The sequence below is a fragment of the Terrapene carolina genome, unplaced genomic scaffold, assembly GCF_002925995.2.
Source record: "Terrapene carolina triunguis isolate 2854851 unplaced genomic scaffold, T_m_triunguis-2.0 Scaffold66, whole genome shotgun sequence".
NCBI lineage: Eukaryota > Metazoa > Chordata > Testudines > Emydidae > Terrapene > Terrapene triunguis.
Genome location: NW_020664417.1, coordinates 60,507,281 through 60,525,673, shown reverse-complemented (window position 1 = coordinate 60,525,673; position 18,393 = coordinate 60,507,281). Strand labels below are relative to the sequence as shown.

The window sequence follows — 18,393 nt, the reverse complement described above, 5'->3', positions numbered from 1 at the left end:
AGCACAGGACCTGGAGGCAGAAACACCTGCTCTAAAATCATGGCTCTCACACTGGCTCCCTCTGTTTGTGATTATTATACTTTGAGGTTGCTTTCTGTTTATGAGGCAATATTCATATCCTGGGCTAAATAAAATGAGAGCTGTCGCTGAGACTTGGTTAGCTTAGGAATAAGGCCCTGATTCAGTAGAACAAGTCCATCCAATGGTATGTAAGAATGTACTTAATTGCTTTGCTGACTCAGGGCCATAACTATCATTGAGGGCTTGTCTGCACCGGGGGTTTAACTCAGGCTGCTTGACCTAAAAATGCCTGTGTACAAGCAACATAGTTCCTTCGAGTGCACTAACTCCACATTTATCACAAACTCTGGAGTCTTCTTTCAAGTTAGATGCAAACTTAGTTAACACCGTCTATTGTTAGTGCACACACAATGCTGCTTCACACTACTTTGGAAGTCCTCCAACTGCTATCCCACGCTCCTTTGCAGACATGTATGATGGACCTGTGTGTTTACCTGTGTCCCCTCCCACTGCTCTGGAGTCAAATTGACAAGATATCTCCCTCACCTGCCAGGACCAGACCATTTATTCCTGGATTCCAATATATTTGTGTTACAACAATATTACTCCAGCAGCCTCTACAACGTGCCTCAAACAGCTGCTTGGCGCCATGCTAAGACTCTAGATCTCACTGCCATCTGGGGAGAAGCAGCAGTGCAGCAAGCTCTTGGGGCCAGCCACCAGAATAAAGATGTGTTGGTGGACATTGCTAGTCAGTTGTCCACAAGGGGTCACAACCAGGACACCAACTAGTACCAGATAAAGAGCAAACAGCTCAGGAGACTGTACACTACAATCCAAGATGCAAGAAGAGTCTGGCTATGGAAATATAACCTATCTATTTTTTGAAGAGCTGGACAGGATATTAAGCAGTTACACAGCTATAAAGCCAAGGAGGTTGTGGATCCTGTGCACAGCTGCACCCCCTTCTCCTGAGGACGAGCGACAAGAGTCATTGAAGGAAGAACACAAGTAGCACAGTGAAGAGCTCTCCCCAGAAAGCCAGGATCTCTTCAGGACTCAGGACTCTGAGGGTGGCCATGTTGGAAGCCAGCCTGATTCTCAGCCAGAAGCCAGCCCGGGACTGAGGAGGCAGATCCCATCAAAGAAACCTTGGCATGTAAGTATTGACCTTTACAATTTATTATTACACTATACTGCTGTGCTGATTTCTGTTCCAGTGCCCCATTTTGTGTGGATGTGAGCTAGAAGCCTTTCTGAGTCTCCAGTTCCCACCTCCTTCAGCCCTCTCTGTCCCCCACATACATGTTCTCAAAATGGTGGCTGGTCTGACAGGGCAACCAGCTTCTGTCTCATGGTAAAGCCCAAACCATCAACTGTTCACAAGCCCATGGTGTAAGGGCACCTACCCATCTCCCTGTTTTCCTCCTGACATCTGCCTTGAAGCTCCTGGCTCCCCATGGGGAACCTGGGAGCTGCCAGGACTCCAGGCACGGCACTCCCTGCTGGGAGCTTGTAGAGAAGGGGCAGCCAGACTCCTGGCAGCCCGCAGCTGAGAGCCTAGGGATGCGATTGGGCTACTGGCAGCAGGGAGCCCACAACCCGGGGGCAGCTTGGCTCACAGCAGGGACTGCGTAAGGTGCTAAGAGCCTGGGCTCTCAGCCCCCCACACTAACCTTAAGTTGGTGGAAGTGCTCCTGATGAGGACACGCACCACTGACAAAAGGAGAGTAGTGCGGAGAACCACCAGCGCAATTACTAACATAGGGTGACTGAAGTTTCCAGTGTAGACGTGCCCTTAGGGAGAGCATAGCCATACAGCTCTTAAAGGCTTTCTGTGTAAGCCTGTGAAAAAAGACTGGGAGCAGTTAAGGCATCAAACAATCAGTGCAGAACCTGCTCTGTTTTTCTCTGCACTTTCAGCATGCCTGCAATAGAGATAAAGCAGAATCTGAGGTTATGGCTACACTACAGCTTAAGTCGACATAAGTTATGTCGCTCTGGGGTGGGAATTAGCTACCTGCATAAGCAACATAATTTATGGTGACTTAAGTGCTGGTGTGCACAGTGCTGTGTTGTGGGAGTGCTCCTCCTGCCAACATAGCGACTGCCACTTGTAGGGGCTGGAGTAATTAAGCTGAGGGGAGAGCAGCTTCCCATCAGCTTAGAAAGTCTACACAGAGAGCTTACAGCAGTACAGCTACATCTGTGCAGCTGCGTCACTGTCAGCTCTCTAGTGTAGCCATAGCCTAAGACTGAGAGATTGCTTGATTTTGGTCTTGACATTCTGCGGGATAGCTGTATGGGAATTGCCCCCAATATAGATCACAATTCCCTTCCACTCCATCTTGGTGAATAACTTCACAGCATTGCTCGCTGGTCTGCCCTTTGCTTTTCTGAATAAGGCCATTTTCTGTTTCCTAGTCACTTATCTCAGTGTAACGTCACAGAGTCAGGACAGCTTAAAGGGGATGAAGAAGGAATTAGTATCCAGCTCACTCCCAGATGCCTCCCCACTAACCCTCCAACACTATAGAAGCACCTGCAAAGCCAAACCAGGAACATAATTCCCCATAGCCTAAACTGCAAAGAGAGTGGCAGCAGCAGATTCTCATGGCTATGATGTAGCTGTGCTGGCACAAAGAATGGACTTCCAGCTTGAACAGTCCCTTGCAAGTCTTCTTCCTTCAGCAAGAGTCAGTATGGGACGATTTAGACTTCTTAAATCCCTCTAAGTTGCATCTTTGAACCCCCTTCATGGCTGGCCTCATGTTCTACTTCCTTCAATCTTAGCTGCATAAACCTTCTGTAAAAGTGTACCTTTGTCTGGAAGTTGTACATGACCCCACCATTGCCATCCTCTTATCAACTGGTGCAGGACTGCAACTTGCCAGGATCATGTAAGTATCTCCTAGTTTGTGACAAAAATCAAACCAATGGACATGAAGAATATGCCGGAACTTTTGACACTGAGAACTGTTTAGTTTCTTCTCCTCAACTCTTTTTAATGGCCATGTTTCTGCCCTAACGGCATCATCATCACTACTGTGTTGAGCACTCATATCTTAGCTGTCACACAGACATCCTGCGGCCCAGAGGCCTTTGAAGACGCTGAAATGTCACTGATGCAAGACAGAGCCAACATGTGACTTCTTCAGTTATAGAACTTCCTGACGTCAACTGACTACCCTGACAAATAAAATGATTCACCCATTCTATATCATTGCCATCTACATGAAGCATCAGCAAGTTATTCATTCCCATTTTATAGGAGGCATGCCTAGCTTTGGTTTTATCACCACTGATCCTAAGTCATTCTTTACACTGTACAACACAAAACAGGGGCTTAAATATGCAATATGCAAATCAGCACACTAAACAATTTGCATAAAACATCACACAGAGCAGAACAAAATGTGTCTACTATACTAGCAGGGTTTGCAACTCAAAGACTGCAAAACTTAAAATAAATGAAAATGAAAATAAATACATAAAAAAACCCAGACAAACTGACCATAAAGAAAAAGGAAACAAACTTCATTGATTTTCATTCTCCAAACTGAGAAAAATGTACAAAGCAAACACAAACATACTTCCAGACACAAAATGTAAACTGGATTTTAAGACTTAAAGTTAGTTAGTAAGATAGGCAACTAAATGTGTGTTTTATTTTGGAAGCATCCCTTTAAATAGTCACATTTTAAACAGAAGAAAAAAACAAAGCAAAAAAGTTTTTTTAAAGGTACACGATCAACTTGAAAACTAGTGGCGTTTCAATAAGAGTTAAAAATAGTCTCAGTTACTACACCTGCTTCAGTTCCCCTGTCAATTTTTATAGTTTTTCAGTCAGATTTTCCTATTTTGTAAAAGGCTTTACTACTGAAGGAAAGACCCACACAAACAGAGGGCACTGATTAATTGACCATTCAGGGGAACAGATAATTTGTCAAACTCACAATGTAAACCAACTGATAACAAAGAAATGTCTATCTCTAATCTCTTTCAGTTAAAGGAATCTCATGTATTACTTGAAACAAAAGTAGGTAAAAAAAATTCAGAAAAAAAGCAATTTTTAAGTTGATGGTGTCACTAACAGATTTTTCAGGCATTAGCAGCCAGAAGAATACCATTAAATCTAAAAAGTTCTGTTTTATTTAGCCATGACACTATTCACCATTCCTATTTGTTTGCAATAATGTCTATTACAAGTCTAGGGTTGCCAACTTTCTAATGGCACAAAACTGACCGGCTTTTCCCCACCCCCTTCTCTTAGGCCCCATCCTTTCCCCCAGACCCCGCCCCTGTTCACTCCATCCCCTCTCCCTTTTTCACTCGCTCTCCCCCACCCTTACTCACTTTCACTTTTGGGCTAGGGTGCAGGAGGAGGTGCGGGCTCTGGAGTGGGGCCGAGAATGAGGGATTTGGAGTGCAGGAGGGGGCTCAGGGCTGGGGTGCAGGAGGGGGTGTGGGCTGCAGGCTCTGGGAGGGAGTTTGGGTGTGGGAGGGGTTCTGACCTGGCAAGGGGTTGGGGTGCGGGAGGGGGTTTGGGGTGTGGGCTCTGGCCGGGCAGCACTCACCTCAGGCAGCTCCCGGAAGCGGCCGGCATGTCTGGCTCCTAGGCAGAGGGGCCGTGGGGCTCTGCGCGCTGCCCGTGCCCACAGGCGCCACCCCTGCAACTCCTATTGGCCAGGAACTGTGGCCAATGGGAGCTATGGAGCTGGCACTCGGGCGGAGGGAGCGCGTGGAGTCCTTGTGACCGCCCCTGCACCTAGGGGCCACAGGGACATGCCGGCTGCTTCTGGGAGCTGCGTGGAGGCAGGGCAGGCAGGGAGCCTGCCGTAGCCCCACTGCGCCGCCAACTGGACTTTTAGCCGCCTGGTCAGCAGTGCTGACCAGAGCCACCAGGGTCCCTTTTCGACTGGGCCTTCTGGTCGAAAACTGGATACCTGGCAACCTTAATTACAATTGTCCCACTGACAACCCTCATACTTCCTCTTTATTAGATAAAAAAGTTTTTAAGCTATACACACATTGGTCAAATCTATAACAGATACTGTGGCCTTCAAATCTAAATGTTCATGTTCCCATAGTTTATTGATGCCACTCACGCCCCTTTCTTTACAAATTCTTAGAGCTACACCATTTCTTACTGTTAGGGCCACAGACTAACAGCATAAGGCCACAAATTAGAGTGCTGCTTATAGTAACAGTTCTAAGAACCATTCACGAGGTTAATGAATGAGTTGTTATAATCCACTTGCCTTAGAACAGATTTCGTGCAGACTTGTTGCGATGGCTTTCGCAGGCGTATCACATCGAAAGACGTGACATTTCAAAATTCTTGTGTCTTTGTCTCTTGCTACATAAGCAAAGTCTCTGTGCAGACAAAATGAATTAACACATTATAAATAGCAGCATCTAAAAAATAGCAAGTTTGGCTTTAATTTAAGAAGCATATGTCTGAGTTGTCAGAGAACAAAATCAGCGGCTCAGCCAAAACAGCTACATCAACAAATAGGCACTAACTTGACACCACTGCATATCCATGGAACACATTACCAGTCTCTGATGCTTACCCTTTAGAGAGCTCATTGCAACTTTCGAACACTGAAAACTCATTGCGTTTATAACCCATAAATCCAACAGCAATTGTAAATGTACATGGAAATTTAAAAGAACATTTTATTAAATACTTAAAGAATAAAGACAGCTAAAGCAGAGGGAAAATAGTGTGCTTTTCTGCAAAGATTCATATTCAGCTTCTAAAATAATAGAAAATAAGACAAGCACCGAGCAAACTATCTGAAGAAAAGCTGTATTTCAAAGAATTAGAAAATGCTTAAAATATGCAGACAGTAATTAGAAATACGATTGCATAAGGGAGATGTGTGCCTGCTGAGCTTCACTCACATTAATTGACCTAAATTTCTGACCTTACTACTTTTTCAAATGTTAAATAACTTTAAAGTAAATGCCCTGTAACAAAAAGATTGTTTGCCTAATACTAAGCACTCACACAGTATAGCATGGCTTCAGAGTGCTGAAGCTCTAATTCAGCCTCACAACCACCCTGTTGCGGCATTTCTGTTTACCCATCTTACAGGTGGGAACCCTGAGGCGCAGCTGGCCCTGCAGTGTAGGCAGTCCATACAGGAGCAGGATTGAAGGGATGGCAGACACAATCCAGGCAAAGCTTTAACTACCTTTCTCTGCAGCCTTCCACCCACCCTTTTCCCCCCTTTCTCATCATGTGCTGCCCCCTCAGCACACAGTCACTAGCCTTTGCCACTTAGTCAACAGTCCCTGCCAACTGCAAATTTCTCCCCTGTGCCCTACCCCCAGCAGATTGGCTGACTAGAATTAGACAAGACGTGGCAAGCTGACCCCCAATCATTCCATCAGCCTGAAGACACTCTTCAATGCCTTTCCCCTCAGAGGGAGGCTGATGACAAGTACTCCAACCCAGAAGCTCCACCATTAAGATGATGGACAAGGAGCCCCATATGGGAAAGTCTAATACTTTTTTGTTAGTGCATACAGTGGGCTAAATCTTTAGCTGATGTAAATTAGTGAAGCTCCCTTCTGACCCAGTATCTCAAAAGTAAAACTGGACTAAAAACTCCAAATAGGTTGCATTCATCAGGCCCCATGGTGAACTGAGGGAAAGGGGTATATTTAACTATGCTATCTCGAAAAATTATTAGCTATGGAAAAAATGAACTGATTGTTACATAAAACCATCATGAATTTCATATCTTGTGAAGGGGCTGCACATTAATCAAGCCTGCTGGTGCAGCCCTGAAGGGTTTGTAGGCACCATGTTTGTAAGCATTTAGGGTCCCCCAGTCACCCAAACACCTTTATTAACGCTGGTTGGTACTGGAACAGTAAATACGTATTTCTAGACTTTTTGAAACTTTGGACTGTTTTTTAAAACTACAACCTTCTAATTTCCCACCTTTCAAGCATTTTTGTTTTTTTACCTACAATTCCAGATATTTTGTATGTTGTTATAACTGCAACATTCTAGCAGTGCTGTTTTAAATGAATAGATATGGATTTACAACCATAACTCTATCGAAGAGTTTCTGATTAGAAACAAAACAAAAAAACGAGGAGTCCTTGCGGCACCTTAGAGACTAACAAATTTATTTGGGCAGTCTCTAAGGTGCCACAAGGACTCCTCCTTGTTTTTGCTGATACAGACTAACAAGGCTACCACTCTGAAACCTGATTAGAAGCACTCACTCCATCTCCCTCTCTCTTCCCTTCTCCCCGCCTTATGTGAAAAAAGATCACTGGTAATGACTACGCCCCCAACACTGCAGACACAATGGATCCCTGTATACAGCTCATTGCAGGATTAGGGCCTACTCTAATGGAGTGCTGATTTAAAGGCTAAAATCTGTGTTTATATGAATTTAAAATGCTATTGGAAGCCATCTGCTTTACCATTCCATGGCTTTACTATTTACTGAGTATTTACTTCAGTCAATACTATTCCTTTGAGGTCTTGTAAAGTAGTGATGTATGAGCCCTCTTAACAAGCGTATCCTTGGAAGATTATCCTATGTTTTCACTGGGTTGTTTACATAAATAAGGCCCTGATTCTGCAACCTGCTTTGCACGGGCAGGTCACAGCACCTAAGCAGAGCCCAACAGAAGTCAGCAGAGGTCTGCACAGGCTCAGGATCCACCTATGTGGAGCAGTTTGCAGAATCAGGGCCAAATAAGAGAATTAACTTCAAGGACTAGCACACGTATTCTCAAATACAGAACATATCTGGGTAATGCCTTCTGCTATGAGTGAAGTTAGTCAGTTATCAGTTATTTTCTTATAAATAAAAAGGCAATATATAAGATGAGACAAAGCCATTAAAGCAAATCCAATCAGGGTTTTGAAAACGTGCTGTGAAATCCATGATTATAAAACAGCATTAGAAATTCTTGCACTCTGCTTGATCAGCATTGGCAATATCCTGGCACATCAACACTGTTCTAAACTACTGTGTTTTGCTTTATTGAACCACATCGGACAATGTACCTCAACTAACAAGCCAAGTTTTTTGGAGCATATTACACAAAAGCCTCTGCAGCCATATTTAATCCAGCCCTGTTGAGAAATTACTTGAGTTTTCATGCTGAATTGCAAAGATTTAAAACCTTAAAGAGATAACCCCCCCACTAAATAATAAAAAAACGTATTTAGAAAGCACCCCTTTTCTTATGGGGGGTGCTCACTGTTCAAAACAGACTAAACTATTATGACAGCATAAGATAGACAAAACCAATGCTATAAAGACCAAAGAAAGGAGGGTGGTTATGGTTTAACTGGGAAACACCTCAGAAAAGGGTTGTCTAACACGGTGGTTCCCAAACTAGGGGCGTGGCTTGTTCAGGGTAAGCCCCTGGCAGGGTGGGCTGGTCTGTTTACCTGCTGCGTCCGCAGGTTCGGCCGATCGCAGCTTCCAGTGGCTGTGGTTCGCCGTTCTCGGCCAATGGGAGCTGCAAGAAGTGGCGCGGGCCGAGGGACGTGCTGGCCGCCGCTTCCCACAGCCCCCACTGGCTTGGAGTGGCGAACCGCGGCCACTGAGAGCTGCGATCGGCCGAACCTGCAGAAGCAGCAGGCAACAAACCGGCTCGGCCCATCAGGGGCTTACCCAAAACAAGCCGCGCCCCTAGTTTGGGAACCACTGGTCTAACACCTTCCACTATAAAAGATTCTTGTGACTTTTCTTTCAGAAGTATTAATACTGCCATTGTTTGCAGCAGACATATGATATCCTGCATGGAAAACCTCAGACTACAGATGTGCCTTTTCTTTGTCCCATTTCAGTCCGTTCGGATTTAATAGAGTTGAAAAGTGTTAAAAATCACCATTCCCCCTCCCCAAATTCTGTCAGAATGCCAAAAATCACTGAACATTTTAAAGAGACTGGCCCATGTTTCTGCCAAGGCAACAGCAGACACTCTGCTGGGAATGTCTGGGAGCTGCCAGAAGCTGTTGCTAGGGGTGGCAGGGCAATGCAAGAGAGCGCCAAGCTAGACTTCCCCCAAAATCTCTTTTCCACCTCCCAGCTTGGCACATGATCCCAGCATTTCTGTCTCTTTCTCCGGCAGGAGGAAGAGAGACCAGGCTAGACTCCCTTCATCCTCTCCTGGACTCAGCATATGGCACCAGCATCCCATCCCCATATTCTAGGATAACACTCTATTCTCCTGTAGTCAGCTAATGTGGTTAGCTCTCTACCTCAGGTTGTAGCAATCTGTGCTGTAGGGTTTAAGGCTCAGAGTTCAAGCCCTGTGGATGATGTATGAAGGGGAGAATTATTACCGTTGCACATAACATAATTTGTTTTCACCTTTGTCCTTGAAAAACTCCTAGGCAATGACATACAAAAAACTACATTAACAGAACCTTATTTTGCTTGCAACATTCTCAATAGTTAGGAAATGCCAAAATTACGGTTGCCCATGCAACCTTAATTCAGCCTCCTTGTGAAAATGTACTGTGATTTTGATTACAGAATGATATACTATTTTTCCCACAGGACCCCTGCCTCACTCAGTGCACAGGCTGGGTGCACAAGAAAGATGATTTAGGGTGGCACAGGCAACCGTAAATCTGGCATGTTCTAACTTCCCAGTGCTTGACTTTGCAACCTAAATAATGGTAATTTAACGAAGTTTTGTATGTAATACCACGTATTCATAACAAGGCAGAACTAAATATACACAGTTAATGACAATCAGCAGCAAAAATTATTTAGTAAATATTTGATCAATTTCAACTTGTGAGGAGCCAAAAAAGCCTGCACTATGATGTTTCAGGGAATTGGGCCCAAGCCCAGCAAATGCTTCCACATGTGCTTAATTTAAAGCACCTGAATATTCCTATTGTCTACAACAGGACTACTCACATCTGTAAAGGTAGGTATATGCATAAGCCTTTGCAGGATCAGATCTGCAAACCTGTCAGGATGGGGTGGATATCTCATCAATAAAACTCTTTCCCTCTCTTTCTTCAAAACCAGAGATACTGTATCATGCAGAAATTTGAAAACACCATCTGCTTCCAAATCATCAATCAAACTATCATCTTCCCATCTGACAAGGCACAGACTATAGGTCAACTTCAATAATTCATCAAGTCAACTAAATGTCTTAAGGAACATCCATCAGCACAGTCCTATAGCACAGTACACAATTCTGCAATACTGGCCTGCTCCCACAAGATGCCCAAGCTGCTAAGAATCCAACTTGATTCCCATGTAGCTAGGGTTCAAACCATTCTGTATTTCAAGGAAACAAACAAAACCCCTCCTCTCTCTTTTGTACAAAAATTATCAAGGACACGAGGGCCCAAGTTCATACCCTTCCAGAATTACCAATGGTAAATTCATCTTTGGAAAAGGTATAATAATTGAAATCTTCCATGCAAATGATTGGGCAGAAAAGAGAATATTGCCTTCTGAGCAAGATGCATTGACTTCTGGACAAGTCACTGGAGTCATCACCTCCTAGACTGAGGAAGTGCAGATTCTACAAGCCAGCTCATGCCAAGGCCCCTAGGTCTCCACTGAACACTGACAAATACATAGCTGGAATCAGTCTGGCTCATCCGTGTGTTAGTGTTGTTAAAACAGATAGAGTTATAAAAATGAATCTAGACTTTATGAAATGCTTGCAAGTTGCTGCATGCATTAATCTGATTGATAATACCTACATCCCACGTTATAAGGTAATATTTAAGTGTTTGCTCTTTAACTGTAAATCACCAGACAGAAGAGATGCATTGAAATACTAGTTTCCAACAGGAGATGTTTTATCTCTTGCCCAACAAAATAAGGCCCATGAACACCAGACGAGCCATTGTGGAACATCAGAAGACAAAAAAGGCTTTGTGCATTGCTCCCTTCCCCACATTCTCCATGAAGAGGAGACTTGCAAATGAATTCCTCCCAAGAGCTGAATTTGCAACTTGATGCTAGAAGGGGGAAGGGAATAAAAAGCCCTAACAAGGAGGAACTGTCTTTTTTAATGCTGCTTGGACTCCGAAAGGACTAAGCATAAGCAAAAGATCCCCAGTGCTTGGCCAGGGTTAGCTCTAAAGGTCTTATAGCCCTTGCTTATTATAGAAGCTTTCATTACTTTTTGAAACTTAAGATTGTAACTCATTTGGGTGTATGCAATGTTTACCTGCTTTTACCTTGTAAATAACTCTCTTATTTACTTTTCCTAGTTAATAAATCTTTAGATCGTTTATTATAGGATTGGTTACAAGCATTGTCTTTGGTGTGAGATCTAAGATACAACTGACCTGGGTTAAGTGACTGGTCCTTTGAGATAGGGAGTAATCTGAATATTATTGTGATTTTTGGTATAAGGGACCATCTGTCACAAAGCCAAGCTTGCCCAGGTGACAAGATAGATTGGAATACCCAAGGGGCTGTCAGCTTGACACTGATCATACCTAACCCCATCAAATCCTATCCCACTAGGATACTCACATGCATAAAGCTAAGCATGTGCAGAAGTGTTTGCAGGGTTGAGGCTAGCGTTCCTGCTCCTACTGAAGTCAAAAGGAATTTTGCCATTAATGTCAGTGGGATAGGAACAGTTCCCTATTTCAGTGTGAAAAATCTTTGAGGTTACAACAACTTTCATAAGCCCTTTACCTTTTCGGGCTTGGGCCTACAGTGAAGAAGCATCTCAGCAGCAGAACACAGTATTCAAAACTGTAATTGGATCCCGACAGACAGCGCCGGCTCTAGGCACCAGCAAAACAAGCTGGTGCTTGGGGCAGCACATTTTTAGGGGCGGCATGGCCGGTGCCAGAATGCCGCCCCTAAAAATGTGCCCCTGCCACCCTAGCACACCTCCACTGCCGCTGCCCCCCCTCCCAGGCTTGAGAGCCTGGGGGGGAGGAGGCAGGGAAGGGGCGGAGTTGAGGCGGGGCCCGGGGTGGGGTAATTAAAAAACGCAAGGGGGAGGGGGCGGCCAAAATTGTTTTTGCTTTGGGCGGCAAAAATCCTAGAGCCGGCCCTGCTGACAGAATGGTTTCCAGAATGATGCCAGTTATTCTGGGGTTTGCTGTAAAAATGAACACTTCCCTTACCCTGCAATGAAAACTTCCATAATTTGTGCATGTATCCTATGCTCCATCTAATGAGAATTTACAGTACATATGAACTGGGATTGAATCGTTATTTTAAACAGAAGCCATAAAATAGACTGACCAGAAAAATGGATGAGAATTTTTTTTTTTGGCATAAGATTGTAGCTTGGCTCTGCTATAGAGTTGAAAATACAGTAGAATCCTCTTAATTAGGATGTCCTGTTGCTTATTATTAAGGAAGATACCTTTTTTCTTTTTTTAAAAAAAATGGTACTGAATAAAAATGGGACAATAAAAAGGAATACTTCATCTTTATTTCAATAAAGTTCTGTATTAATTGACCGGAGCTTGCCTATTTAACACCCGGTTAAGCATCACTTAACCACTAAACATTAAGTGAATGTGATTACGCTAAATGGAATTTATGCTAACGCTACCCTGTTTGAATAGCAGTCAATATTAGACTAAAGCCCTGGGACACATCCCAGTTAATGTCACCATGAAAGCATGGCACATATTGTACTACCTCTCCAATCTAAAATTTTACCTTTTCAACAATGTAGACATGTATTAGCTAATTTCTTTGGTAAAAATAAAACTAACATTTAAGTCTGAAATAAACAAAGGTTGACTTATCAAAAACAAACCACACTGATTAAAAACAAATAGAAATATTTTCTTGCATCAGTGTAATTTTGATTTCCACTGTATTTATAGATTTATATTTTACAAATTGAAACAATAATCCTTGACACAGGAAAGTATATCCTCTGGCTGAGGAAGAAAAGTATTTGAATTAAACAAGAAAAATGATAGTCAATGTCTAACTTTCCTCAAGTGTGGTCCATGTATCAGTGCTGGACCATGCTTGTGGACTGCAGGGAGTTGGCTAGTAATATGGGGCTTGCTCTCCTTCTCCTTACCAGCTTCTACAAACCTCCAGGTTCTTCACTGCCAGGATCTACCTGGAAACTAAAAACTGCAGGAAAAAAGGAAGAGAGCCAGCACCACGTGACCACCAGCCAGCACCTCCTATAGAGAATGTGAGGGCTGCAGCAGTGGTCACAGCAATGTAAGAGAAGGGGGAGAGGTGAGGAGTCAAGAGCAACCACAGGGACTGAAACTATTAATGGAGTTAGAATTGACATCCATCATTAGAGAATGAAAGTCTGGGGGAACAGAGAACCAAGTGGCTGGGAAGCATATGTAGGTGAGCAAAAGGAGAGAGAGGAACAGAACAGATGGGAAGGGCACTGAGATAAGAGGAAAAGGGACAAATAAAACACTGACAAAACCATGCTTCTGATATTACTTTTTCATGTCAGCAATTGCTGTAGTTGCCACCTGGGAGGGGAGGTGATCCACAAGCAAATCTCTTCGGAAAAATATGGTTCAGAATATGAAAAAGGTCTGAAGTTCTGGATTAACATTTTAAACAGTATTTTGCCAGCACTGTCCCTTTACAGAGGTAGGGATTTCAAATCAGGATTAAGATGCTATTAAGAGGTAAACTGCTTACTGTCTTTACAGAATTGAAAACTATAACCACATGTAGTTCCTTTTGGGACACAGGGCCTGATTCAAGACCTACTGAAGTAGTGGAAGTGTTTTTATTCACTTCAATGGGCTTTGTATTAGGCCAATGCTGAGGAGCTTGCAAGGATGTGGAGAATTCTGTATAATAATTATTTTAAAGCCAAAAGCCAAAACAAACACTCTCCAACAATGAAACAACAATATCCATATCAGCATCAAAATCAGGTTCTTGCATGGTTTGCTAAGGGATTTTTCATCTTCATGTTATCCATTAGCTGAGGCTGCCAGAGGGTGAGACAACCTCCCTCTCCCTGGAAAAAAACAAACCAAACCAAGCAAAAAAACCCAAAACACACCACCAGCAAACCACCCAACTTCAAAACACGTCCTATAATCCTTTCCATCTGAGCTGGATTCTAAAATTTGCAAGATTGACAAAAAAGAAATCAGTTAGAGATTCTACATTTTTCTGTGCCAAAACATACATTTTTTTCACTTTGTGCAGTAGAGTATGTGTAATCCTTTTTAGCACAGTAGTGTCTTTAATTTTTCAGGTTTCAAATGAATTTTGATTTGTGTGTCTTAGATCCAACAGGCCAACAACCACATTCTGTTGTGGACCTCCACCTTCCTACAGTTTTCTAATTGTAATCCAGTATAGAATGCTTGTCCACCTTAACATGATCATGCATGGTGAGAGTAGGGTGACCAGGTGTTCGATTTTTGACAGGAACATCTGGTCAAAAAGGGAACCTGGCAGCTCTGGTCAGCACTGCTGACTGGTCCGTTGACTGTCCGGTTGGCGGTGGCTCGCTGCAGGGCTGGCAGGCTCCCTGCTAGCCTCCGCGCTGCATGGCTCCCAGAAGCAGCGGCATGTCCCCCCACCGGCTCCTACGCATAGGGGCAGGCAGGGGCTCCACACGTGGCCCCACCTCAAGCACCGCCCTCACAACTCCCATTGGCCAGGAAACGCAGCCAATGGGAGCTGTGGGGCAGCGCCTACGGATGGGGCAGTGCGCAGAGCCGCCTGGACATACCTCCATGTAGGAGCTGGAGGGGAAACATGCCTCTGCTTCCGGGAGCTGCTTGAGTTAAGCGCTGCCTGGAGCCTGCACCCCAGAGCCACCGCCCCCGTGCCCCAACCCCCTGCCCCAGCCCTGATTCCCCCTCCTGCCCTCTGAACCCCACAGTCCCAGCCCAGAGCACCTTCCTGCACCCCAAACCCCTCATCCCCAGAGCCCGCACCTGGAGCCCTCATCTCCTGCCCCACACCCCAACTCTCTGCCCCAGCCCAGCCCAGAGCCCCCTCCCGCACTCAGAACCCCTTAGCCCCAGCACAGAGCCCCCTCCTGCACCCCAAATCCTTCATCCCTGGCCCCACCCCAGATCCATCACCCCCCGCACCCCAATCCTCTGCTCCAGCCCAGAGCCCCCTCCCACACCCTGAACCACTCATTTCTGGGCCCACCCCAGAACCCGCACCCCCAGCCGCCTGGTGAAAATGAGTGAGTGAGTGAGGGTGGGAGTGAGCAGGGGCTGGGCAAGGGTGTTCAGTTTTGTGAGAGTAGAAAGTTGGCAACCCTAGGTGAGAGGATGCAGGATTTCTGACACAGGATTTCCCCCTTACAGAAATAGATAGGTCCCCTCTCTCACTAGCAGCCCCAGAATTCTTATTTCAGTTCTCTCTTTCAGATGAGAACTTAAAAATTTGTTTCTTTTTAGAATAACATCAGTTACTTTTATGCAGTTATTCAATTCTCCTTGCGTGATCTAGCATTGAAGGCAATCCACTTACCTTTTTAATACCTTCATGCTTGTAGCTTGTATTGCTAATTATCCTGTATTGGAAGCCTCTGAATTTCTCTCCAATTGCTTTTTTAGGTCACTTACTAACTCTCAAGTAGTCTCCTTGGGCATTGTTTATTTGGCCACTTTGAGTGGGAACGTGAATCCTAACAATTGTAACCTGGCAACCTTATATGCAAGGTTCTTACAGTGAAAGAAAGCCCCACCCTTTCTATTATTAGTTGACATCTCAGAGATCATTCCCACCCTTTCAAAATATTTAATTTTTAACCTCTCCTTCTGCTCCCCCCGCCCCCATACCTGACACCTCTGTGACTTTCAGATCTTTAGGACCTTAGGCTCCAAGCCATGCTCCAATCTGAAAATATTTCTATGCTTCTAGGGTTTTAATTCCCAATTTCCTGTAAGTGCTATCGTCTTCTCAAAGCTCTAAGTGCCCCCACGTATTTTCCATATAACTATGTCTCCATGTCATAGACATCACCCTTCCAACAGAGGAGTAGACAGGGTTCTCTTCAGACTTAGCACTACATCCTGATTAGGTAAAGGGATGGCTATTAAGCATAATGAATCACTCACCCTTTCCCCACATTCTGCGGTGGGTCTCTCTCTCTATCTCTCACCAGAACCACCATCCTGGATCTGAGAAACCTTCCCGATAGAAAGTTTTGCCAAAAATCAACCCTTTCCTGCAAAAGTTTCGGTTTAGACAAACTGGCATTTTCTGACGAAAACCATTTAGTCAAGAATTCCCGACTGGCTCTTGTTAGGGGGCAAGAACTGTATGACAAGTTAGGAAGAGAGTGTCAGCACAGGGCTTCCATTTCAAATTTAGATTTTCACTAGTTTTTTTTTTGTGGCTAGAGGTAGAGGTTTTGGGTCAGATCCTCAGCTAATGGAAATTGGCACAGCCCCATTCAACTCAGTGGAGTTACACCAATTTACACCAGCTGAGGTTCTGACCCTTGACATTTTATTAGCATGAACCTGCACACTGTAGTTCTTTTAGAGAAGAAGTCCCATCTTAATTCAGAAAGTTTATTAAATGTATACGGGGATTCAACTACTTAGCTCTAGAGGTGCTCTCTCCAAGGCTAAGGTACATGGATGAGACAGCATGGGAAAGACTATACTGCTGCTACTCACACTGTGCAGTATCACAGGGGCTTTATTCTCCAGGTTAGTCATTTTCATAAATACTAAATTCATATAAAATATATTAGTGTGCCTTTAAATCTTTGAACAGCCTCTTTGATGCCAATCATGTAACTTGGATAAACATTTACTATAGTAAATTAATATTTAGATATTTTAGACAACAATCCTACTTTCGTAGATACAAGTGAAAGATGCAAGCCTTTGTAAGGAATATTTAAATAACTGATAAAGAAATCAAAACTGAGATGCTCAAAGCTCAACTGCACATTTAATTGAAGATGGCAGCAAATATTAGAACAGTGTCTTCATTGAGATTTGCCTTATTAAGTAGTTGGGAGTGATAGTTCCCTTTGTTCTTTATTATTCAGACAGAAAAAGTAATCACAGTATGTTCACAACCAGAGAAGCAGATCACAGAACACTTTTGTTAATGTTAGCCTAGAATGAGCATCACTTCTTACATGCATGAAATGTACATTAGCTTGCAAAGCCATAATCACCAAGAAAGTTCAAACATTTCCCTAGGCCAGTGCTTTCTAAAGAATTGATTAAAAACCAGTCAAGCTTGTAAAGTAGTCTCATTATATTCCTTGAAGCAAACCCAAGGAACTGTCCACATCTCTAAACTATCTCCCTTCCATCCTGTTCCAATGCCAGGGCTTTACTATCTAGAAGAACAAACAAAACTGGACTGAGGCCGAAACCTAATTCTGACTTGCAGAGTACAATTCTACCAGTATGAAATTGCTGCCTGACTGTAGCCCTTGAGCTGCAAAGCAAATGATAACAATATAGTAGAATAGTACTGTACGTGTTCCAATACAACAGAAAGTGTTGTAGAGAATCCTAAATAATAACTTTACACAACATGCAGATAAAAAATGCATACATGACAGTTTATATAACTTGAAGGACAACCCACCATCCCAAACACTGGATGAAGAGAATAATTTCAGTGTTGCCAACTCTCATGATATTTTTGTTTTTCTTAAACTCCTCGTTCTGGAGTCATGTAATTACGTGAGAATCTGAGCTTTTATTTAATAAAAAAAGTATCTAGTCCTCATGGCCACAGAGAAGAGCTGGAAAATGTGAACCCTAAATTCTCAAACATCAGAAGGCATGTAAAAAGAATCCTGATTTCCCCCCCAAATCTCATGATTTATAGCTAGTCACATGATTTTTGAATGCATGGGGTTGGCAATACTGTCATTACTGGATTAAAAATGTGATCAGGTACAGGATTAGTTTACTTCACTACAGGTTAGCTTTTGTAAGACAATGATGACTGATACTGGCACTGTTTGGTGAGTGCTAGGCAGATAAACATGGAAAATGATGGAGAAATGAAAATCATTTACCTCTCTCTGCATCCAGGAAAGCATGAAGAAACAGAGCAGAAAGAGCAAGTTAGAAAGCATTCACACAGACAAAAGTCCAGCATACAATGAGACAGAACTGTTGACAGCAGTACTGTACATTTAACATTCAATATTCCTTTCCTGCTTAGCTTACCTAGGTGTACTGCCACTATTTCCTTTCAGCAGTTATTTTGGTTGAATCCTGTGGTGCTGAAGTTTGTATTTTTGGAAACATACAATGAAGCCAAGAGGCATCAGCTGAATTTAGAGAGGCAGCACAGGCATATCAACATCGGGAGGTAATCAAGCTTAAAATATCACATACAAATATGGGAAGCAGTATGCAGTAAGCACACATGAAAAAGTTATGCAAACCTTTGTGTTTCCAAAAGG

At 43.5% G+C, this 18,393-nt stretch overlaps 1 protein-coding gene across 9 annotated transcripts in view; it reads right to left on the bottom strand.

Annotated features, from left to right (window-relative positions):
• APBB2 (amyloid beta precursor protein binding family B member 2) overlaps window positions 1-18,393 on the bottom strand; it is a 241,533-nt gene that overhangs the window by 20,714 nt on the left and 202,426 nt on the right. For 8 of the 9 annotated variants that reach the window (XM_029910641.1, XM_029910640.1, XM_029910638.1 and 5 more), the window contains one exon: window positions 5,283-5,397. The exons of the other annotated variant lie outside the window; for it this stretch is intronic. In XM_029910641.1, coding sequence (XP_029766501.1) covers window positions 5,283-5,397 — 115 coding nt within the window. The remainder of the gene's footprint in view (window positions 1-5,282; window positions 5,398-18,393) is intronic. 9 annotated transcript variants of the gene reach the window in all.